Source organism: Magallana gigas, chromosome 1 (genome assembly GCF_963853765.1).
Source record: "Magallana gigas chromosome 1, xbMagGiga1.1, whole genome shotgun sequence".
NCBI classification, from domain to species: Eukaryota; Metazoa; Mollusca; class Bivalvia; order Ostreida; family Ostreidae; genus Magallana; species Magallana gigas.
In genome coordinates this window covers 29,582,046-29,608,300 of record NC_088853.1, presented here as the reverse complement: position 1 = coordinate 29,608,300, position 26,255 = coordinate 29,582,046, and the positions used below count along the sequence as shown (strand labels likewise).

The 26,255-nt window shown below is 32.4% G+C and overlaps 1 protein-coding gene across 1 annotated transcript; it reads left to right on the top strand.

Annotated features, from left to right (window-relative positions):
* Positions 1–26,255, top strand: LOC105334358 (uncharacterized). The gene is made up of 27 exons (XM_034466187.2): positions 1–133; positions 3,447–3,508; positions 3,739–3,807; positions 4,724–4,798; positions 5,057–5,164; positions 5,588–5,669; positions 7,223–7,349; positions 7,647–7,728; positions 11,438–11,620; positions 11,950–12,073; positions 12,282–12,398; positions 13,602–13,729; positions 13,942–14,066; positions 14,873–15,015; positions 16,067–16,183; positions 16,552–16,646; positions 17,142–17,271; positions 17,403–17,578; positions 17,803–17,884; positions 18,082–18,204; positions 20,645–20,761; positions 21,884–22,117; positions 22,536–22,637; positions 23,080–23,208; positions 23,413–23,535; positions 23,714–23,947; positions 25,891–26,255. Exons 1-27 carry the CDS (start codon positions 49–51, stop codon positions 26,136–26,138), a joined length of 3,420 nt encoding a protein of 1,139 aa, XP_034322078.2. The 5' UTR covers positions 1–48; the 3' UTR covers positions 26,139–26,255.

Sequence of the window (26,255 nt, the reverse complement as noted above, 5' to 3'; positions counted from 1 at the left end):
GTATAAATAAAATGCAGTAGCTAGCTGGAATCAATTCAGTTTGCCAAGATGCATAGGTCAATGTCCTTCACGGTGTTTACCCTGCTTCTTCTGTGGCTTGTCCATCCGTCTTCAGAAAAGGCTTATTCAAAAGGTGAGTATTAAGCAATGATATATATATATATATATATATATATATATATATATATATATATATATATATATATATATATACAGGATAATATTTGCCTCTGTTTTATTTTTGCCCCTTTCTCGTTGTCAGAGGGCGAATCTAAGACTGTGCGAATTCTCTGTTGCAAATAATATCTCTGCTATCGCTACTGCATCTGGGCGAATTCAAGACGGGGAGCAAAAGCTTGCGAGTGTAAAAGGCCGAAAATAACCCTGTATACATTATCCAATATTCCTACAAAAATGAAAAAAAACAATATTTTCACTAGTTGATTTAAAGATTAATGTAATATGAATTTAGTTTCATTGTTTTTTTTTCCTCATGAAACATTTGGTACTTTACCAATACATACTTTGGTATGTTGTTTCAATTAAAAATCTTCAATTGATGACAGACATATTTTTAATTTGCTTGTTTGTTTGTTTTTATAACTTGATTTATGAATTTATTCGGAAATTAACGACGATTTAAATAACATATATTAAATTTATGAAGGAGTATCACTTTTATACATAACAATTTATAAGAAAAGAAGTTTTATTTATCGAAAACTCATCTTAATTTTAGCAATAAAAATTGCAAAAAGTGCATTCGTTCATGTCTTTAAAACATCTACTTTTATGTTTTACATCTGGCTACAGAAAATGCATTACAAAAGCAATTTCGTTGACATCAAAATATATATATGGGTAAAGAATAAACGATTGTTGTCCTCAATATCAAGTGGCACAGTATTCTCAAGATGTATGATTCTGTAGTCGTTGCTTACGTTATGCCATGATGTTCACTGTTTTAAAGAATTAATGCACACATATTGAGACCTTTTAAACGTGGGATAAATGCTGTTTAAATGTTTATCGTGAACAAATGAAAAAGAAACATCCATTTCAATCTATTTCTTAATACTATTTATTGCGTTTATCAAAAAACACATCTGATATGGTTGCCCTCAGAGAGATACATTTAAAAGCAGTTTCTTTTAAACCACAATCACAAAAGAGCCATGTATATCTTAAATATTTCAGGGTAAAATTTGTCTTACATTGAAACATACAAGATGGGTTTTTTTTTGATGAATTTTATTTACATGCAAAACAACATTTTCACTATCATTTGTTTTCTTTTCCTTCCGGCTCTCTATTAAGATTTTTCTTGTTAATCATTTAAAAAGAATGCATCAACTAGCCAGACATAGAGATCACTTTGCTTATGTCAAAGTCAAAATGAACGTTTGTCGATGTTAAAAGGGGTAAGATAGATCTATGACCAGACAACTATTTATCAAGATACTGATCATGTCGGCCATCAGTTTATTACATAAGAGGTGTAACTGAAAAAAAAACCTTGTGTTTTTAGACCTTTTATTCTTTCCTGAATATAACAAATCGCATCTGAGTGTATTTGTATTAAAATTCACATTTTAAACGACTGGTTATTACATTAATTTTGGGGCTTGCAGTTTGTTTCTATAATGTTTAAATGTATCTTGTTTTATGGGTTTTTAATGGTCTATTGGAATGATTTCTTCTGGATCAAATGTGTATTATAATGCGTTAGCTCAAACCATTCCCTTTTATACTGTAAAATACTTCTGAAATGATTGAGACCTTGAACTGAATTAAGTTAAGTTCAAGCGCACTTGTTTTTCACCTTGATTTGTTTTTCACCGTGAAAACGTAAAAATATGTTCAAAGAGACGCTTTTAAAATTACACAAATCGCAAATAGCATTAACAACTTGAAAGGTGATCAGAGAACCAAAGAAAATAATTTAAAATGTTTTGTTATGCGTGATATATTTTAAGGATTGTTTAATTTACACCAACAGGAGCCAATTTGCTAAACTGGATAATATTTGGTGTGATAATGCGTTGTAATGCCCATAAAGAAATCAAATATCATTATGCTCAACTACCTCCCGAGTACCCAAAACTCCGTCACCATAAGCAGAAAACCTCTTGCGTTTCTCTGTAAATTATTTTTTGTGGTTTTTTATCATTTGCAATCACTTAATATAATCTGAAACAACATAATTAAAAAAAATTATTAACAAAAATATGTTTATTTTTATTCAAATAAGCCCTCTGAATTCGACGTTTATCACGCTTGCTTATTATATCTTATGAACCTTACTCTGTCACCCACATGCTCTATGATATGGCAGGGAATGAAGACACATTAACAATTTAGTTAAAACCCAATTTGCATCAAGGCTAAGTTATAATAACTACAAATGGTGCATACAATTTAAATTGTATTTAATTTCATCGAAATGAAATGATCTCCAGAAAAAAAATGGGTCCATGTAACAACAATCACAATGGCCTTCTTAGAATGTACGCGTTTGATTTCTGACCTTACATATTTCAAATATTTTATAATATTAATTAATATATTACTAATTATATTATTTATTTATTGCATTTTTAGAAATGTAGCATATTCTAAATAGCGATATACCGGATATATCTATACCATGTATAAGGCAAAAATTACGGCATGAGCGATTTGACGTTATCATCAAGTGTTGTGTATATAGGCTATTGCGGACTGAAAAAATGTATTAATAACCTTAAAAAAATGTATAACGTGTGAAATGTTTTATCTTTACCTCTCTAAAAATGGCTGACCACCGTAAATGATCGAATGGGCCTGCATGTCATAAATATCGATGTATTAGTGCACCCGTGAAAAAGTTTTAGCTGATTTCACACAATTAATGGTGCAGAAAAAGAACAAGGTTTATTTCTTTTAATTTTGACACATTCTTAAATTTAACTATTGCAATTTGTTGACATCGGATTAAAGATTTTTGACATATAAAAAATGACGTTATAACCGCACTTGATTTCAAACGGCGAGGAGTTTCCCGAAAGTGACGGAGTTAGGGTAGTGACGGAGTTAGGGGGCCATCCGATAATTATTCTACAAAAGAGTCTTTATAAACAAACAATTTTCCCATCGATATATAGGGCTCATAAACAATTTCAGTACAAATATCGCATCAACAGCATTAAAGATATAAGTGGTTCAAAAACCAGAGCAACACTTTTCTGTGTTTTTCTGGCAGCTGCATGTACCTAGTTACAGTTTTTAAAATCTTCATAAACAAAAACGTCACTGTATAACACCAATGCAAAAAGTGTTGATACAATGTTGTTATGTCTACAAATGTTTTACATCTTTCTGCTCAACCAGACGAAAATTCCTCACACAAATGATGAAAGTTAAAATTAAAAATTTGCATAAGCTATAGAAACATTATTATTTTTCAGCTGAAAGACGACAACTTATTGATGAAATACAGAGAGATTTGGAAAGATATGAGTTTGTCAAGGTAAAGTGACACATTGACATTTTGAAAAAAAATGACAACTTTCACGTATAAAGTGCTGTTTACTTAAAGTGTTAATACTTTTTTTAATTATAAAAGAAAACTACATGAAAGTGATGATGCATACTATTTTTAAGTTGTTGTACAGTGAACATGATATACAAATATATTTTGTAAGTGTAGTTATTTTTTTATCATTCCAATTAATTTCCGATTTATTCCGTACTCGATAGAGTGAAAATCAGGAAGATGACAAGAAAGAAGACAACAGTGAGGAAAACACTAAAGTTTTGGATGATGAGGTTTGTTGTGAAAAATTAAGTAACAGTTTACTTTAAACACTGTTACTTTTAAAAACAAAGTAATATATATTAAATGAGAAACAAAAATGTTCCCCTAAACATATATATTTTTATGTCCCCTCCCCCTTTGAAGAAGGGAGGGCATATTACTTTCCTGCTGTCCGTCTGTCTGTCTGTCTGTCTGTGTCTGTCTGTCTGTCTGTTGGTATGTCGGTCGTTCGGTCCACCAATGATTTCTGTTCATTTTCTTCACAGAGGTTGCATGTATTGAGATAAAATTTGATATACAGTTTTATTATAATAATATCTAGGTCAAGTTTGATTTTGGGTACGATCGAGCTATTTTCGAAATGGCTATACCCCTTGGCATAGTAAAATTTCACTTATTGGCAGTTTCCGTTCATTTTCATCGCAGAGCTTTCACGTATTGAATTGAATTTTATTATAAAGATTTATCATTATAATACACTGTATCTAAGTCAAGTTTTTTTTTTGGTAAGATCAAGCAATTTTAGACAGAATTATGCCCCTTGGACTTAGAAAAATTCTAATTATTTGCAGTGTCCGTTTATTTTCTTCGTGATTATTTCCAAAGGAGGGGGGTATTAGTGTCTCACAAACGTCTTTTGTTTTTAATGTAGTTGCAATCAATATATTTAAATTTTAAATAATTTTATAATTAAATATCATGATCTGCCAGTTTTGAAAAGATAGCTTCCAAGGTTATAAAGGTTTTAAAATTGACCATCTTTTGAAATGGAAACATTGACCCTAATAGTAAATAAAAGAGTTATAAAACTGTCTTTTATATATATATATATATATATATATATATATATATATATATATATATATATATATATATATATATATATATATATATATATATATCAGAAAAAACAGATTTCTTTTTTAGGATGTCGATCCCGATGATCCAGATATGCGACTATTACTGAGCATGGGAGTCGTTGAGGACGGTGTTGTTAAACATGTAAGAAATAATATATTTTTTATTGCGATAAATGCGTATATGTTTATGTAAAGACAAACAGTAAAAAATGTCTTAATTCACCCTAAATGTTATGATAGTTGTAAACCAAGATCTCTTATTTTTAGTCGATAAGATTTAAAGTAAAAGAAAACGGCTTAATTAATAATCTATTAAAATGATTGATTAGAAATAACAATAAAAGCAAATGCAAACAAATAATTGTAAATGATAAAGAAATCACTTATTTCATATAATTAGCCCAAAGGACTACACCCTGATGATTCAAAAAAGGTCAAAGCTGAGAACTTGGACAGAACAATTGAGACCGAGGAAGAAAGAGAAAAAGAAGGGGAGCCTGGAAAACAGGTTTAAATGACTGATTATTAATGACGTGCATTGCTTTTATCGATATATGCATTGTACAATAATCAAGTTCAACTTTAATTTGACGAATCATCGTTAAGTAGTTTCATTACCTTGTTATACTGCATATCGTTCGAAAGATTAAGACTTATTATTTCTGAAAATTCGCTTAAATTTTATTTAATATGACCTTATTAATTAAGAACATTATCGACACTTTTTATTGGTTAATCGATACTCATGTGCAAATCAAATAGTTTATATATCATTTACGACTCTCTTGGGTGTCAAACATTAAGGTTGCTGCAAACTATATATATTCATAATCGCACTTAAACTCAAAAACCATTATTTATTGAAGGATTTTTTATTTATTTTTGGTGAAGATAGTTGTTGATCATTTACATTTCTCTAAAAATGTTTTAGAAACGCAAGAAAAGAAACTTTGGACCGAATTGGCCAAACTGGCCCAAGGGGATAGTTCCGTATGTGTTTGATTCCAGTCTGTGTAAGTAAAGATCTTTGCGATAATTAATAGCATAACTTTTGTATTCATCACCGAACATACAAAACTCCATAAAAATTTTGAATCACGTTGTGTTAAAAAAAACCTTCTAGTTTTGTACAAATAAATGACATACGCTGTGTTCATTTTGAGACTATTTAAAGCCCCTTTCACAATTGGCGCACGAGCACTTTACAACACTTTGCGATCAGAAGTTTTTAGATTTGCATGAACTCTCTCATACGTTGCACGAGGTCTCGCATGCGTTTTAGTGCTCGCATCATGTCTCCTCAAAATAGTGGACATGCACACTATTCAGACGCGACCGACCGCGATCCAAATCATCGCAGTGCAATGCACGAACAATAGTACGAACGTTTTACAACGTTTTGTGTACTCGCAAGAGTGATGCACGATTTTTAAAGGTCGTAAGATGAATCGCTGCTGTATACGCATGTGTTTTGCGACCATGAGACGGTTGCTTAACATGTCTCATGTAATCTTGCAGTGTTTTACAATCATTGCACGACTTATCTGCCTCAATATGCCACTAGTATATACACCCTGTAAAAGCATCTCTTTTTCAGACCATAATTGACAATATACATTTATTGCATGATGGTGAGGGAAATATGAAGATTTACTACTCTAAAAAAATCATTTTTACCGAGGGCTTTGCAATATAAACATTAATGCAATAAACGTTTTATTATACCGAACATAATATGATTAAACAAAATACGTTGATTTCTAAAAATTGTCTGACTTTTCAATAGCAATAACGTCGTGATTGTTTGATTTCCTATGTTACTGTCTCACTTTTCTTTGATAATTTCGGATCAAGGATAGTTAAGTTGATTTTATGATATAAAGAGAATCACAATGACTAAATATTTTTGATTTAATCATGTTTGTCTACATCGTATGCTCATATCGGCTTTTTCATTCCTATGAAATCGCCCTTTTACGTGACTTTCTAGACCAATCAGATATAATAAAATTATCATATTGAGGTATATTAATAAATGCTGCTGCATCTCTCTTTCTTCTTCGGCGGCATGTTTTCTCGCTTTCAACTATGTCTACTGAAGAGCGTCCGAAATGGGCGGTATATACCCCCCTCTGACTGGCACGAGCATTCGTACCATGGAACGCATGATCGAACGTCCAATCGCATTGGTGCACGTTCAATCGTCCAATCATATGGTCTCTCGCGCGACCCTGTCACATTATCTTTCAAAAGTCGCTTTCACTGTATAACAGTCGCATATAGACGCAAGATATATCGCAAGATTAATGGGTTTGCTTCGCACAACGCTCGCTTAGATCGTGCGAATTTCGTTCGAATACTTTTACAAATGCGATTATTTCGTCAACAGTTTACGATTCATATCTAATTGTTTCGGTCTCAAAAATATTTTGTGGCTTCTTATCGTGCACCAATTGTGATAGGGGCTTTAAAGAAAAGTGAATGAGCCAAAATAAAGAACATTTTCAAATAAGCAGGGTAATTATTGAAATGAAAATAACATTAAACTATATACATGTATGTTTAGTTGCCAACAGAAAGTATTTCCTTCAAGCGGCGGATCTTTTCCATAACTTAACTTGTATTCGATGGAAGCCGAGATCGTCAGAAGTGGAAGCTGAAGTCGGACATCGAGGATACACTTTAGTTAGAAAGTACGGAATATACAAGTTACATAAGAAATCATATCTTAGATCAACTGATAAAGTTTAAAATCAAAACTTCTTATCAAATGATTTAGAGAAATTTTAATAAATTAATTACCAGCACCTGTAACAATTCTCATGTTACTGTGTATATAACTATTATTTCAAAGAATTTTGATTATTATTATCTTGTTAAATACGGATATTTAGTATAGAAAATGATTGTCTTTTAAAATTTTGTCCATGTTTGTCGATTAACAAATATCGTTTGATAGTTCATTATCTGTGCAATAATTTTTTTCAAAGTCACACAAGCTGTAGTTCTGGTGTTGGTTTTTGGGGTGACGGTGAGCACATCGTGAACTTGATGGAGCCAGGCTGTGGATCGGTAATAACTAGGGATTCGAAAAATGTTTTACAATTTCGGTTTTTAATAATATAAAACCTCAAGCCTTTCAATGTTAAATGGTAATTGTTTTGTTTTTGTTATCTTCTTTTTTTGCAGGTAACTTTTTGCATTTATCTTAAAAGCTGTTATCCCTTCAAATGTAGTTTTGATTGTCACGATAGTTAATAATTGTTTGAATCTTAAATGCCCCTTGGTTTTCTTGATATATAATGTCTTTTTGATTAAGCTTTTTCCCTGTTGAAAGTAACATTTCTTCTACACAATTGTGTTTTCTCATTGTTAGTGCATGTAAAGGTAATTTAAAACGCACTTTCTATTTTGTTAAATTGGTATGAATATAAGGAAATTAGAATGAACGAAAAAAATAGCATTTATAAGACAATGCCTTATTTTGGGTTGGTATAGCAGCTAATGAAATGTTACAATATTGAAAGCTTTTTAGCTCACCTGAGCTGAAAACTCAAGTGAGCTATTCTGATCACATTTTGTCCGTCGTCCGTCTGTCCGTCCGTCTGTCCGTCTGTAAACTTTTTACATTTTGAACTTCTTCTCTAAAACTGCTTATCCAATTTCAACCAAATTTGGCACAAATTTGGCATCCTTATGGGAGGGCGAATATAAATTGCAGAAATAAAAGTTTGATCTGTATTCAAAGCGGAGAAAACCTTGAAACTGTAGAAAAAGGGGGGTGCATTTTTAAAAATCTTCTTCTCAAGAACTACCGAGGCAAATTCAACCTACTTTAGCATAAATTATCCTTATGGAAAGTAAAATATAAATTGCAAAAATTAAGTGGTAATTCTGTTTCAAATCTGAGTTATTACGAAAATATTAATAAAGGAAATGCGTGTTTCAATGAGTTTAATAGCCTCGGGTTCGGCATCCGGTAAAATGATTCCATACTTCTAAAACGAGGTTCTTTGTTTAAAGCAGCCATGACATTATACGAAAAAGGGTCGATCTGACTATGATGAATTTGCTTGTTGTGCAACAGTTCGCGTATGAAGGGATATTTTGAAACATACAAAATATATTGGTGCCGATTTTGTGAAGTAAATTGAGGCTAAATATTTCAATGCGTTGACAGTTTTCACACATGACGTTAGTGTTAGCTTGTTCTGATTTTCGTTTCGTTCTCATTATGCTTTGTAACCTGGAAACTATCGTCTGTATTTCGTGATTTTTACGTATCAAATCAAACAGAGACTTCGGTAAATCAAACAGTTAACTGTTTACCTGCGCAAATTAAGCAAAATCGGATGTAGGGGTACTGAAATACAATTCATTCTATCGGTAATTCGGCATTATCTTTTGCGTAATGGTACATGTAGATTATAGTTGCAGGTCTGTAGCTCCCGGTCTGAAAAAAGTGCGCCGTAAATTGCAGTTTTTTACTATGGGAGGCACTGTATCTCCCAGGTCGTCCATCCGAATTTTTTCAGACCGGGAGCTACAGTCCTGCAGCTAATGTAGATTAATGCAATAGGTTTTGTTGAGATGCTCGGCATTTTCTCGAGTTTATTCAGTTTAAATAGAGTTTGATATCGCTGACGGAAATATGTAGGTATATACATGTATATATATGATTCATTTCGAAAAAATAAATTGTGTTCTTTATTTGTTATACATGTAGTGCATCTTTCTTGTGTTTAATTGTTTACAATTTCTATTTTCTAACCATATTTGAGTGTTAAGCTTCGAATTATAAGCAAGATACAGAGATTTGCTCACAATTCTATGTTTGTACACAGATCTTAAAAACTAAAGCTTAAAAAAGTAAAAAAATTGTCAATATTTATTAAGAAAATTTTCAAAGTCTGTTCTTCCAGAAACCAACTTTAACAACTTATTGTATTGTAAACTTATCCTTTTCAGCTCACCTGAGGGTGGGGCCACTATGGGGGGTCGAAGTTTAACAAATGAATATATAGAGTAAATCTTTAAAAATCTTCTCCTCAGAAACTAATCAGCCAGGAAAGCTGAAACTTTTGTGAAAGCATCATCAGGTAATGTAGATACAAATTTGTGAAAATCATGATCCCCGGAGGTAGGGTGGGGCCACAATGAAGGATCGAAGTTTTACATTGGAATATATAGAATAAATCTTTAAAAATCTTCTTCTCAGAAACTAATCGGCCAGGAAAGCTCACACTTGTGTGGAAGGATCCTCAGGTAGTGTAGATTCAAAGTTATGAAAATCATGACCCCCGGGGTACGGTGAGGCCACAATGGGGGATCGAAGTTTAACATAGGAATATATAGAGTAAATCTTTAAAAATCTTCTTCTCAGAAACTTTTCAGCCAGGAAAGCTGAAACTTGTGTGTAAGCATCCCCAGGTAGTGTAGGTTCATAGTTGTGAAAATAATGACCCCCGGGGGTAGGGTGGGGCCACAATGGGGGATCGAAGTTTAAAATAGGAATATATAGAGTAAATCTTCAAAAATCTTCTTCTCAGAAACTAATCAGCCAGGAATGCTGACACTTTTGTGGATGCATCCTCAGGTAGTGTAAATTCAAAGTTGTGAAAATCATGACCCCCGGGGGTAGGGTGGGGCCACAATGGGGGATCGAAGTTAAACATAGGAATATATGGAGTAAATCTTTAAAAATCTTCTTCTCAGAAACTAATCAGCCGGCAATGCTGAAACTTCTTCGGAAACATCCTCAGGTAGTGTTGATTCAAAGTTGTGAAAATAATAATCCCTGGGGGTAGAATGGGCAACAATGGGGGGGTTGAAGTTTAACATATGATTATATAGAGTAAATGTTTAAAAATCTTCTTCTCAGAAACTAATTAGCCAGGAAAGCTGAAACTTGTGTGGAAGGATCCTCTGGTAGTGTAGATTCAAATTTGTGAAAATCATAACCCTGGGGGTAGGTTTGGGCCACAATGGGAGGTCGATGTTTTACATAGGAATAAACAGAGTTAATCTTTAAAAATCTTCTTCTCAGAAACTAATCAGCCAGGAAAGCTGAAACTTGTGTGAAAGCATCCTCAGGTAGTGTAGATTCATAGTTGTGAAAATCATGATCCCCAGGGGTAGGGTGGGGCCACAATAGGGGGTCAAAATTTAACAAAGGAATATATAGGGTAAATCTTTAAAAATCCTCTAAGAAACTAATCAGCCAGATGTTTCTTTATAATTGTCAAGACTTTGGCCCCAGGACAATCCTTTGGCCTCCCGAGAAGGTTCAGAGTTTGATGTACGTTTATATCTAATATATAAACTATTGTTAAGGATCATTTTGAGAACTGCAATACTCAACATATGATATGACTATAAAATCATCTTGTTAGAAAAGGGACTAATGATTATAAACATAAGAATATCCAGGGGAAAATGGATTTTATTTATACAGGATCTACATGTATTATTGTACATTGTCCAGATAGTTTGTATTATGACTCTATTAAGCTGATTTTATCATACCTATTGTTCCTCAGGTGAGCGATGTGGCCCATGGGCCTCTTGTTTCCCTTCAAATCGTTGTTTTAGGTTTTCATTGTCAAACGGTAGTTTACAATTGCTTGTATTTTAGATGTCCCTTGGTTTTGTTTATTTATAATTTACTTTTGAATAACCTTTTTCCATGTTGAAAGTAGAATTTTTTCTTCACAACTGTGTTTTCTCATTGGGGTTAAAGGTAATTCAAACGTTCAATCAAGAAAACAATGCCTAATTTAAGGTTGGGATAGCAGCTCATGAAATGTTACATCGACTCGGACAAAGGCATGAACAAAGTCGTAGTGATCGGGATCGGTATGTACAAATTAGATGGGACCGGATCAATCCCGACTCCCAATACAACTATTATCGACGATTAACGTACAACAGAAACCCGTATGACATCGGGAGTGTAATGCAATATGTAAGTATTTCACAATTACCGCATTTGTATTTGTGTTTAATGTGTGTATGAAGGTTTCTAATTTTGAAACAGTAAAATTTTGTTCATTTTAGTATTGTTACTGTTTGTGTTTTTATCGAATTTTAGTTGGTTTCACATACTTATAAAAAAATTGATCTAAATGGCCTAAAAAATGACGTAGATTAAATAAACACCACCTTTATTTAAAAAAAAAATAACAATTGCAAGAAGAAATTGCAGCAAAATATGTATTAATGAATTTGTTTAGAACATGGTAATCCTTGTTAGAAAACTAAATTAAACCAGATTTTTTTCTGTATTTCTATCAGGGATATGGAACAGGGGGAGCCATTGAATTGAGGGATAAAAATTTGCTTTATTTGGAATTTCCAGGAAACGAAGTGTTGTCTTTCTACGATATCAAGGATGTCTTAGATCAATACGACTGCACAGGTTACAAACGTGATTGAAATCCGGAGTTAAACAAATTAATGTTTGTTATATAAAAAGATCAAGAAAGTTTGCAAATTCATATTGTTGACTCAATATCTAAAACAAAACTAATACACTGTACAAGAACCAATATTGTCAACATTTTACAAATTTGAAATATTGCACGATTACCGTACTTTTGAATTGTTATGCTTTTTAACTTTTTAAGCTCATTGCACGTCTCCACCAAAATGTCAAAACGAAGGCTATGTCAATGTAGAGTGCAAGTGTGCATGCCCTGAAGGTTTTACTGGGACCTTTTGTGAAACAATAATCACAAACCCTGGTTTGTAGTTTTTATCAGTTGTCTGTTCTTAATATTTTTTCCCCTTGAATTGTTGTCAAAGTCAATTCGCAGCACAGATTAGGCTGTCAATAAACTCCGTTCAGACAAAAAGTACGGGAAATGTGCATTATGACATCACAGTATATTACAAACCTCGAAAGTATTTATTAATCTATTTATTAGTAAAATTAACTTATACCAATCTTTTAATTAAAAACAGCAAATGCTACTACTTACAATTTTGATGTCCGTTATATCGTACTCACTGAAAAATAAGCGAGATGTCGTTCTTGCTGTACTACAAAATATGACGTCATATGCTTCAAAATGACGCATTAAGTTAAATCATTGAAGGCTATCGTGCAGTTTTATAGCGAAGAAAAATAAATGTCATACATTAACGGAAAAGTATAAATGAATATTTTGTTTAAAATTATTATTAGTAGAATGCTACCTATATAGTCTTATTTTCATTTTGTTAAAAGTATGCATCGTATAAAGAAGCCACCTCGGTTTTGTATAAAATATCGTATATCTAAAATCTGAGTACCTAAATATATCACTTAATTGCAAGGGCATACACTTACCTGATCCCGACAAACTTTTACATGTGAATTTGAAATATGCTATGTAACTTAAAAACTTCTACGATCCTTGTAAAATCTTACAAATTAATTATTTTTTAATGAAATTAACCCTGTGACCTTCAAAATTATTCAACATATGCATTATAAATTACGGTTTCTACTAACAAATATTCTTATCTTAAAAAGTTCGCACCGTTTTTCAAAATCTACGATATAACATCAAGTTATTTCATAATTCAGTTGTGAATTTTGACATGATTATGCCCTTGCAATATTGAATTTTTTAAATGACCTCAAAACCACAAATACATCTGCTTGTACCATGCGACTGCCATATCACGTGACCACTATGAACATAAAATATTGTACTGTTATATATATATTTTAGAAATATATTGCATTTGAGTGACTGTTATTGGTTTTAAAAAGGACATGCCAGTTTAACTAAAGTATACGTGTTTTCATCACAAAAATTTGCCCATATTTTTATTGACCGCCTTAACTGTACTGCGTTGTTATACTTTTTGTTGACCTAAACTTTAAACTTCTTTTGAAATGTATTGAGATGTCATTTGATAGTTGATTTTAACAGTGTACGACTTTTTTCTCATTTAAGATTGTGGTGGATTTATACACCTTAAAGAAAACGACCCTTCCCTTGAACGAGATAGAGATATCAGTGTGATATCGCCAAATTACCCGTGGCCAGTTGGCCAGGGAAAAATCTGTAGATGGGCAATAACGGTAGTATTTTTTTTATTCAAAAATCAAATTAAAATGTTCTTTTCGCTATTATTGTTCTTGACGATCTTTTTTTTGTGTTGGTGTTCCCTCTCCAATCTTCAAAATATAATAAACATATATGTAGTTTATACTTTTAAAAAAATATAATTTTTGAGACTGAGATAGAGGTGAAAAAATCAGTTTTTTTTTTGTTCCTTGGTTTTTAAACATAGGCACCTGCTGGCTACATTATCAAGATGACGATAGATGACCTCCACATGGCCTATAACCCGGATACACTCCGTTGTTACCACTGGCTGGAGATTCAGTACAACCTGCCTGGCCAGCCAGGAGTAAGGTGTGATCTTGCTTTTAACTTTATTAAATAATAATTGATTAGACATTAAATGATAAAAAAAATTGGCTTAGTAGTTTTGAAATGTCATTCAATGACTAAACAACTGGAAGCAATGGTTAATTGTAGAAGTGATAGATATACAGATGTTACTATTGCTATGTTTTACCCTTAATACAGAGCTAGAATCTAACAATCATATTAAGTGAGTTTTGTGTATGGTTTAATTCATAATTTGACATGTTGTCAAAAGTCGTTTAGGCGAAGGTTGGCAGCTAGAAAATGAATTCTTTAAGGAAAGTTGTTGGTGTCTAATCTATTATGCCTTTAATTTGATATGGGTTTTTTTCCCCATAGATTAGTTGTATGGCCATAAAGGAAATAATTAAAAAAGAAACAATTTATTTTCACTTAATATCAAATCATGGGAAACGAAACCCAGATAACTATATTCAATTGATATCATTTCAAAAAATAAAACAAGAGTAATTTCAATACTGTTATAACAGAGATTGTTTCTATCCTAGATATCTCAACATGTCATCATGAAATTTGAGATATGTTTTTTTTTAGATTTCAAGTCTACTGTACTGTAAAAGAAGATATAAGTACTCAAGATCTATGGTCAAAACATTACGCTTGGGTATTAAATACGCAGATGCGTGTTTTTTCACATTTAACATTCCATCGGGGGGGGGGGGGGGGTATTTTAGCCTGTTCTCAGCTTACCGCATATTTAGTGTATATTTCCCACACCTGTAAAAAAAACCCACTGTACCACTACTTTAGGTTTTTTTTTACTGTTTTAGGCGTTGTGGTGATATTGTCGGTGAAACTTTCCTAACATCAGTGGATTCTCCAAATTTTATGATTGTAACAATGGATACGAAATTCGCTGGACACAAAGCCTCACACAAAGGATTTAAGCTTCACTTTGAAAAAGAAAAAGAAGGTATGCATAAAACCGGGTTTGCAGAAGAATTCTAATTGATTTATTTGATACATATTTATTAAATGAACTTTTATGATAAAAGGACAGAAAAGAACACCCGATGAGAAAACATGTACTGTAAAGAACTATATATGATAAGAGTTAAATTTTGCCCCCATAATTCGCCATTTTTTAAGTGTTTCGGGTACAATAAAATGTTAAATAATTTTTTAGAAGAGTTGATATAGAATATATTTTTCATCTATTTATTTGATTTTTTTGCACTCACTGGCAGTATATGACGTCAGAAGTGACGCCATTTCTATAATTCAATCAAAATCAGCCAAAAATTGACATTTTTCTTATCTATTTACGAATGGGAAATATAGAGCGCATGCTTGAACAAGGAACATTTTTTTGTCACTTATTAGTCTTGGCTAGATACATCTCTGATGAAAATATTTTATTTGTTCAAGAATGCGCTCTATGTTTTTGGAAGGAAAAACTGCTTGAAAACAAGCTGTTTTAGCTAAAAATGCAAAAATGGCAGGAAAAGGTTGTCTTTACAATGTCATATTTCTAAATTGTGGGCACTTGAATTAAAATGAATATTATGTAAACACATCACATACATATCTGTACTAAGAAAACAAAGAATGATAGTAAAATAATGATGTTCATTTTAGGGGGCCAGTTTAGGCCCTTATCATATATAGTCCTTTCTAATTAAACGCGGGGGATTAATATCCGCGTAAAATCGCGAGAAGAACTCTTCGCGGAATTTAAAATATCGTTTTTATTTTCTGAGATTTGCGCATTTTAAGAAATTAGGATAAATGTTCCGCTTTCGCGATTCTATATTCTCGCGTTTTGATACAAAACACTGGGATCTCGGAATTAGGTACTCACATAAATTTAGGAATCTACAGTTTATTTCTTAACCTAATCTTTAACTTTCACGACATGCTATTAGATCAACCGTATCTCTATTTAGGTTTAAAGATGCAATATGTAAAGCATATTGTGTTTCATAGAAACGAAACTTTTTTTTACTTTATCATTTTTTTAACAGCTTGCAGAGACAACACATGTCTGTACGGTGTTTGCGTTCCAAGTGAAGCTAAGGCTTGTCAGTATAAGTGTGTCTGTCAGTCCGGTTACACAGGAGAGAAGTGTGATCAAGTTATTGGTGAGTAGTTTTCCGAAATGAAAGCTCAAAAAGATTAGATAGATGTGTGTGCTTGTGCGTGAAACTTCTCAACAAACATACTTTTTGATATTTAATATTGTTTTCTTTTAACTCTTAAAGTTTTAAGTTTCTAGATTTAAAGACGTATATGATTGAAAGTAATATTTACTTTCATGAAAAATCATCATGAAGAAATAACTTCCTTAGGTGAATAATGACGGCACAAATATATAGTATTTTTTTTTAAAATACACACTTGAAGACAACTGTAGATTTTTGAGTTTTATAACATAGGTTTTTGATGTTTAGGAAAATAAATAAATTATAACTACACTTATAATTTTTTTAAACTCTGTGATCTATTTTAGAGGATGCAAAACTGAAATGCACATTTGAAAGATTCGAGAGATGTTTCTTTGACAATGTACAGCAAGGAGATGACTTTGAATGGGGCCAGGGCTTTGTAAGTAGCAGTTTGAAGTTTAAATAATGCTTTAGTCAATGAATTATTCCGTAACCGATTCAATGTGATTCTTATATCAAGTTTTACAACTTAGTAGTTACAATCGCAAAATGACTAGAAGTTGAATATATTCAGACAGAATTATAAACAATTGTTAATGAGCAAGTTTTATGTCAGAAACAAATCGATCAGATCAAAACTAGATAGATAGATAGATAGATAGATAGATAGATAGATAGATAGATAGATAGATAGATAGATAGATAGATAGATAGATAATCAACTTTTTAAGCAAAAAGAAAACAATTTATCTAAATCTACATGTAATAGAATTCCTAAACAGGATCAAAATTAAGATTTTGTCAGACTTCATCATCAACAGATATGACGAAGAATAAACATACCATTTGCTTCAATGTTTTATATCATTTTAATTTATTTACCAGCTCAAGAATTGGCTATTTTTTCAATTAAATATTGCCTTTAATTTTATAGAGACATACTATCTCAAACGAGACGGGTCCAGAGGACGCTTTTAGGGGAGAACGTTTTCTGTTTACCGAAATGTCGTTACCCAGAGTTCCTGGCGACAAAGCCATTTTACAGACAACTGTTCCCCTTCCAGGTAAAAAATGATAATAACTGGAAATGTAGTAAAAACTGTTTTTTGTTAAATCATTATAACGAAAGATTTTTTAAAAATTGATACGTTATTTGATGAACATGCGCTACATTTACTCTCTTTGTCGGTATTAGCCAAAGCTGGTTGCCTTTCATTTGCATACAATATGTTTGGTCGCACCGTCAATAAGCTGTCGTTATACGCCGAGGGACCAGGCTCTGGCAGAGAAGTTCTGTGGTTAAAGGAAGGTAACCAAGGATCCGATTGGTTGACGGCGACAGTGGATGTCACGGCGACCGAAGGAATGAAGGTAAACATGTTTATGATTGAAAGAGAGTAATGTATAATATGTACTGCTGCTGGACTAGCTACTGATTTTAAGATTATTTACACAGTAAGAATAATTCTAAGGAGTTCTACAATGTATTTAAACTTTAAACTTTACCCTGTAGTTGTTTAAGAAACCAACAATTAAAAGATAAAATAAAAAGTTATATGGTTTAATAGCATAAATTATCTTTCATATCATTGTAGCTGTCATTTGAGGCCATAACCGGAGAGTCCTGGGACAGTGACGTTGCATTGGATGAGATCACGTGGGAAGTTGGTTCATGTAGTAAGTAAACCTTTTATTTAAAGATAAACTGTAAATCTTCTTTTATATGGATATTTTTCATGACGACCTCGGGGAAACAAAACAAAATATTTTTTAAATAAAAAACAGAATAATATTGAAAACTTGCAAAACTTTTCCAGTGATTTGCTCTACTTTAATATTGTATATTATCAAAAAAAGTGATCGTTTATTTTCAGGAGATGACATATTCAGTGATTGTGTGGTAGCTGGAAAAGAATATACAGGGACACGTGACTACACTTGGAAGGGTGTGACTTGCCAAGCCTGGTCCTCTGACATCCCTCATCAGAAAACCCCAAGTACAGTTTGTTTTAAGATGATTAAGTAAAACAACACATTTTTTTAAGAACACATTACTTACTATAAGTATAAATATGTTACACGTGGATTTTTTTGTTTTGTTTGTTTTTTGAGATACTTGTTCCAAAAAAGATTTGGAAATTATTTGTAAAGAATTACATTTTTATTCATTTTTCAAGATGAGCTCACATAACCTTATAAGATTCCATAGATTGATATATTAAGTAGTTTAATTACTGACATAATTATTTATAGGCACAATAGGTCTTTCTGATTCAAAAAATAGAAAGGTTAAGCATTCGAAGGTGTACGTGTACGAGTACCTGTAACAAGGGAAATTCCCTAGTTTTATATGTATTACGTCATAATTTCTGCTTACCGTGTAATTCTCCGTGTAGTTGTACAAAACGTGTATAATCAATCGTACACGGAAGTGAAAAACGTAACATTTTTTTAATAAAAGTATAAAAAAAAAATAGATTTGTGTATATCAAACGGCGTTTTTTTTGTAAAGCAGACGATAAATTGAGGATGTCATTTGGTTATATCAAATTCATAGAATGTTTTCGTAAGCAGTAAGAGAAACTGAACATGAAAAAAAATGTTCAAATTGATAACAAATACAGTTTATCAAACATACCCTAAATTTTGGTACGTATACGTGTAAAAATACTTGTAGCATCACGCTTACCAATAGACGTACAGGTTCAAATGCTTAACGCAGCAATGTGAAGGCTGTCCGGAGCTAAGTTTATATCGGAAAACGATTCTGTTTTAATTATCGAAAAAATACTTTAACAGAGCGAGTTTCTTTAATCAATATGATCAATATAATGATCAATATAAATCGCATTGACGCAAGATAATAATGACAGAATATCAAAATAATTTTTATGCAAAATCCTGCAATAATTAATGTATTTTGCAGTTCTTGCTGGGATTCATATAATCATATTTTTCATTTAAAATTGTGTCAAAACATTTTGCACTATCATCGAAATTAGGCACATTTTTACATTTCAAGCTCCATTTACACAAAATTGGATCAATTGGTAGGTTTCCCGAGCATATTTTACATTGATATGTATTTGCACTCCCAATTTCACTCGAACATACTAAGATTATACTGATGTTTCACTTGCGCCAAGCTGTTTTTTTTATTTTAAATGCATCCAAATATTCACTATTTTACATGTAGCAGGGAATATATTAAAACTTTTTGTTTAAAAATAAGTATTTACCTAATATAAAACTTTAAAATTGCTGATTTGTTGGTACTCAATATTGAAATTTTTATCCCTATTATTTACATAAACGTCCATGTAAAGGAATCAAGCAGTTTTATAATGTTAGAAAAACTCACTCATTACGTTACGATACACTACTCGAGAATGATGAAAGGGAATGTAGAACGTAACGTCAAAGTTATTCATATCATCATAACTATAAAGGACAGACAAGTGACTTCGTACACGTTGTGGTTAAATCCAATAGACAGCCTGAACATACCCACAAACATCTCTAATTAAATGGTCACATTATGAACGTCTTGTTTTCTTTAATGACGTTATGGACCAAGTATGATCGATTTTAAGCAACATTTTACAGTCTAATTCATGGAATTATTTTTGGGGATTTGATTTTAATCAACTTACTTATGTAGTTACTCTGGCAAACCGAAAGTGAAACAGTGTTTGGACCTACGCACAAAGGAAACTTAACTATAAACACTTTGAAAATAGTCATATTTTATATTATACGAACAATTAAGATATTTTTGCTGTTTTATGTGTTCCTAAGCCAGAGTTTAATCTAGTCTTGTTCAACCAGACGCTCGGCTGTCTCCGTAAATCTCCGACAAGCAGAGAGGCTCTCTTGCTTATAGGAGATTAACGGAGACAGCCGAGAGACTGGTTGGACGAGACTAGAGTTCAATATCAATAGTGCCTGGATCCATACGATTCTTAGAATTGTTTCGATTACTAATACATAGTTTGAAATCTATCTTTAAATATTACACAACATCATTCATATGGAGTTTCTCGAAATTCTTCTCGGAAAAGTCTGAAACTTCATACAATAAAAAAAGCGTAATTAAAATACCGACTAGAAACTAATTGCCGTGCAAGATAAGTTGATTTTAAAATAAATGATAATCGATAAAATCAACTCCCGTCAACTCTTATGTAACATCAAAATCAAATTAATCTTAAAATTGTTCAAATGTTAATTGGGACATAACCCTGGTAGGTTAAATGATCAAATCTTGTAAAAAGTTGTTAATTATTCATATTTACCTTTGAGAAAAGCAAATAGTTAAAAAGTAATCACATCATTGTATTTGAACCTGCTTGATATTCTATAAATTCATATTAGAAAAAGTGTTTGCAGATGGTGTCTTTACCGCATATTTCACCTACAATGTATATCATTTTTCAGAGTACTCCTACCTCGCATCGGAGTCGAACTTCTGCCGTATAGCTGACGAGCCCAGCCCATGGTGTTACACAATGGACAACGCTACTCGGTGGGACTGGTGCAGTGTACCGTACTGCTGTAAGGTTTTTCAAAGCAAACGACACGTGTGTGTAATGTGCCATTTGTTTATGACCAATTTTTGTTTGCATCTTTCTGTCAATATAACCGTTTACATGAAACCTGTGTTAAGGTGGTATGGGACATATGTCGATATTTATGTAGATAAAAGGACATTATAATTGAAATACTATCAACGGTTTAGAATTTTCAAATTTTACAACATTTAAAGAAATAAAAAGCTTTTTAAAATATTTGGAGAGGTTGAAATTGTAAAACCCCGAAGGGGATTCGAACTTATGACTAACAGATTTGTAGTAAACTCTCTAACCTACTGCACTACGCTGTTAGGTGACAATTTTGTGAAAGAAAATAATTATGTAATTACTCTTCATTTTGTTGTTTATTTCGATCAACAATATTAATAGGTCACAACATGGAAATGTTCCATAGCACCTTCAGTGTGCATATAAACACGTTTTTGAAAAGAAACATGATCCATTTTATCTTGAGGATTTAAAATATATTTTATACGAAGTGTTTGACATAATATAGAAGGATAAGTGAATCCTATTGCAAATTAGAGTGATCGTCTACTGTCGTCATTTAGTATTCGTACAAGATTTGCATATTTTCCTTACATTATACACATAAAATATAGTGCCGATCAGACCCAACCTAACAAAGAGTAAACCCCAACATAACCCTGGGTTTAAATTCTGGGCTTACTTTGGGTTTACTTGAGTGGACCCAGAATAATCCCAAATTAAACCCAGAATGGATACACGGTAAACTTCGATCAGAAGTATAATCCTAAAAGCCGACGCGTGCATGAGTATTTGGAAAATACAAGGGGAATGTTTATAGGCACCAAGATGGTAAGATAAACTACGGTTCTGCTTCACACTTCAGTATGTACAATTGACCCTAAGAGCCATGCCCGAGTAAACCCAAAGTAAAGCCCTTTTAAACCCAAAGTAAACCACGAGTGGACCGAAATCCCAAGAGTAAACCCCAAATAAACCACAAAAGTAAACCTGGGTTAAAGTTAGGGTTTACTCTGGTGTTAAATTGGGTCTGATCGGTACTGTTTATATCGTAAAACACAGTAGTGTTTATCTTCAACTGCTTATATGCCTTCAGTTGCAACAGAGTGCACCTATACTCTTACTGGTGAGGAGTATACAGGAACTGTCAGCCACACTAATACAGGTATTCCTTGTCAGAGATGGGACTCTCAGACTCCCCACAATCACAACTCAGATCACCTGTTTAAAGATGAAAACTACTGTAGGAACACGGACAATAGTGCTGGACCATGGTGTTACACCATGGACCCTGATATACGCTGGGAGCTCTGCGATGTACCTAAATGTGGTAGGTGGTTTTATTTTTAGTTTAGATCTTTGTAAATACCATTCACAAAATGGTATCTAAACGATCCGTACAGTTTAGAGATCTCGTTTTTCCAGCGTTTATTTTTTTTTCTCTTTTTTATATGCAATTATGTCAAAGTATTGCATGGTTAATTTTGTCAATTCTAGTAAAGAGTATCTAATGGCAAAACACGTGCTTGGAAAAAGGGATGTTTTCTTTTGTTTAAAATAGTGTTAAATATGTGTATTATTGTAATGTTACTTATATATAGAGACGTTACTTTCACCCTTTTAAAATTTCTTTCTTAAATATGCTATTCCTTCCTTCAGTAGAACCTTGGGTATTAGGCATTCAACAATAGCGTTGTTAAATTAAATAATGCGAAAGTAATTATAAATGATTTTTTTACTATTTATAGAAAAGATCGAGCGAGAATGTCTAATGACAGGAAGGGGACTGGACTATTTTGGAAAAAAGAGCATTTCTCAGAGCGGAAAAACCTGTCTCTCTTGGGCAAGCTGTATGTGTAAAAATATTATTTTAAAACAAAATAATAACCATTTTCCGTTCAATATTCAGTTAGATATTTAATAAAGAAAAAAATCAAGATTTTTTTTTTTTGGGGGGGGGGTGATGATTTTTTCTAATTTTGTTTTAATTGAAAGTGTAAATCACCGGGTTGGTGTTTTCGTTGTTACATGTTACCTACTTACACACTTTAAGTAAATGTTAGCATATAAACTTACACTGATACATTCAGCCTCAAGCGAAATGTGATGCAAAAATCTTTAAAAAAAAAAAAGTGTATGCCTATGCTTTTTAAAGTTCATTATTAATAAAATATATGTTTCTTAACATTTCAGCAAAATTTTAAAGTATACCTTTACATAAGAAAAAACCCAAGTGAACTGAAATTCAATATTTTGCAAATCATAATAATTCATGTACTGGTTTATTCAAAGCATATCTGCCTGTATCGATGGAACATGATGCTAACTTCTGCAGAAATCCTGACTACTCGTCTAAACCATGGTGTTACGTTCAAGGAGAGACCGGGCCTGAAAAAGAACACTGTGACATCCCGTCTTGTGGTCAGTAAATGTTAAATGAGAAACACGGATAATTATTTTTTTATCAGTACCTGCCCCTTTTATACAATTATATCAATTTAAATAGGGGAGTTACAAATGTACTAAGATGTATTACTGTACACACTCAAGAGTTTTTTTTATTTCTTCTTTAGAAAAGGCTCACTACTTTTGAAAAGACTAAGTTGTTTTTTTTTTCTACGACAGCTGATTCTCCATGCTTTCCAAATCCTTGCAAAAACAGAGGACAGTGCACTGTAGAGGGAACCTCTTTTTCCTGCTCTTGTTTGCATGGATTCTCAGGCAATAACTGCGAGATACAAGCAATTGGTTAGTCAATTGTACAAAACTGAATTTAAGTTTGGTTTCACGGTATTATCAAAGTCCACATCTTTTTTTTTTTCTTTAAATGAACTGTCTTATGAATCAGATTTAAAAAATTTCAAAATATGTTATGGGCCTATATATTCGTTATTTTACACAAATATATATGAATTTTGCATTATAGAATCTGCTGAAGAAGATTGCAAAAGATCGAGTTCAGGTTACGATTATACAGGAAAGGTCCACATCACACAGTCCGGGAGAACATGTCAGGCATGGAGTTCGCAGACTCCGCATTCACACTCCCTAACCAGTCTTCCAGAAAACTATTGCAGGAACCCAGATGGTGAGCCCGCCCCTTGGTGCTACACTACAGATCCATACAAGCGATGGGAAATCTGCAACATCTCGGATTGTGGTACCAAACGTTTTATTTTTTTTGAAAAAAATAACTTGAAATTATCATATATGTGGAATTGGTGAAAAAATATGTTATTTCTGAAATTCATCAATCTTCTTGAAATTTTGAAATTATCCATACGTCACGAAAAAATGTGATACGTACTTCACGCGTTATTATGTCTTGTCCGTGCCCGATCTAATTCAGACCTAAACCATGCATTTTAAAAGGTAACCATGCTAACCTAAAATTCATTTAATTAAAATAAAATCTAAACCCAAGTGATCGTACTAAATCTTTAAACATTTAACAATAAAAGGTTAGAAACATACATGTATCCACATTCTGACCAAGGTCGATTCCAGTGCAAAAAGTAGATAAACACACAGGGAAATTTTTTTACATACTTCTTATGCTATTTAATCTGTATTCTATACGCTTATCAACGAGAAGAAATATATTCCCCAAAAAAATTACTTTAAGAATTTAACTGACGTTAAAGAAAAAAAAATATGTTATTCTAAAACAGTTTTTAAAAGCAGTGAAAATTTTGAATAGAGCTTTTCTCTTGAAATCATATCAATAAGTTAGTGTTATTTGAGTATGTTGCCGCAAATTCTAAATACTGATTTCAATCCATAATATTTATCGATAACGAAAGAATCATATTATGCGATTTAAATAATAAATTTTGATCAACGGTTTCTTCAAATTATGTTCATGATAAGATTGAAATATTTTAATGGGATGGATTAATGAACCAATACAAAGTTAAAATTTTACGAATTTTTCTAAGAAGGAATATTTTAAAGAATTTTTTTTCTCAGAAGAATGCACCCATATGAAGTGCTGAAAGGCATGTGCTTGGAAACATTAATTATAAAAGACTTAAGGGGTATAAAGTATCAATATATTCTTAATAGAAATGAAATTACAAGAGCCTTCGTTCTCTTTGAAAATTTGTTTTATTTTTATCTTACGTATACTAAACTAAACTTAACTAAACTAGCCATTTATTATTTAAAAAAGGGGAGTGTAACATAAAATCTTTACTTTTGAAAAATAATTTTTACGTTGGGAATCAGTCAAAAAGTATTTTATGGAAGTCATTTTCAGGCTTACACCCATATTCTTAATTTTAAAGAAAAGCAAAAGTTTCCGCCATCTCTATCTTCATAACAGCGGTCCTAGCTTTAAGAATACCGGTGGATCAGGCAAGTTGGTAAAAAGGTTAGGTATATATCCTTTCAAAACAAATTTGTGAAATATGAAATATATTCTGTAAATATTTTGTTTATGTTGTTAGATAAAGGGCATTACCTTGAAAACCCCTATTTCAAGACATATAAAAATATCAAAATCTTTAGATCACGCGTTTAGTGTAGATTGAGGTGTTTGATTGGTTGTCTTTAAGGGGCCTTTAGCCAACAGGGGAAAATCCCCAGAGCCTTTTTCTGAAAAATATATATTTTTGATTCGACCGTGTCCTGTAATTATGATTTATTTACATTTAATTGCAGCTTTGTGATATATAATTTGATATTAATCTTAAATGACGTCAAAGTAAATGGTACTCATTATATTTGAGATATAAAAAAATCGGTGTCTCTAAATTGAATACAGGGGTACATTACGATTTATAACATGTCAACAAACTTATGGTATAAAATGTTAATTATTATTAATATTCATTTTACTGTACAATCAGAAATATTCAGCCCTAGATTTCTTTTTGCCCCTTTCCCTCTCCTTTTCAGCTGGCCAATTTAAGACTGGAATGATTCAAAACATTTCAAATAACTATGTAAATTAGACAGAGTTGATATATATGTTTTTATGTATGGGCAAATTTCAAACGGGGCGAAACTATTTGCAAGTGTAGAAGAGCGAAAATAACACGAGGCGAAAATAACTCTGTATACAGGATATAATCTATCATTTCTGTGTTGTCTTACCCACAGGAACCACTGCATTGGAATGCCTTCCAACCAACGACCCCCAGGGCTTGAAATACTTTGGAACTATGACTGTGACATTGACCGGGGACCCGTGTCAGCGCTGGGACTCCCAAACTCCACATACACACCGGTTTGGAGGGCTGGCTGATCAAGAAAACTACTGTAGGAATCCTGACGGTGAAAGCGCCCCTTGGTGCTATACGACGAATGTCAACAACCGATGGGAGCTCTGCGCTATTCCACGTTGTTAAAGTATGACAGAGACAAATGCTATGTCAGATATAGACGAGTAGTTTAAGATACATGTTTACTTCTAGAATAGCGTTAGTCAATGCAAAATGTTTGTAATAAAAGATGACGCATTTTCA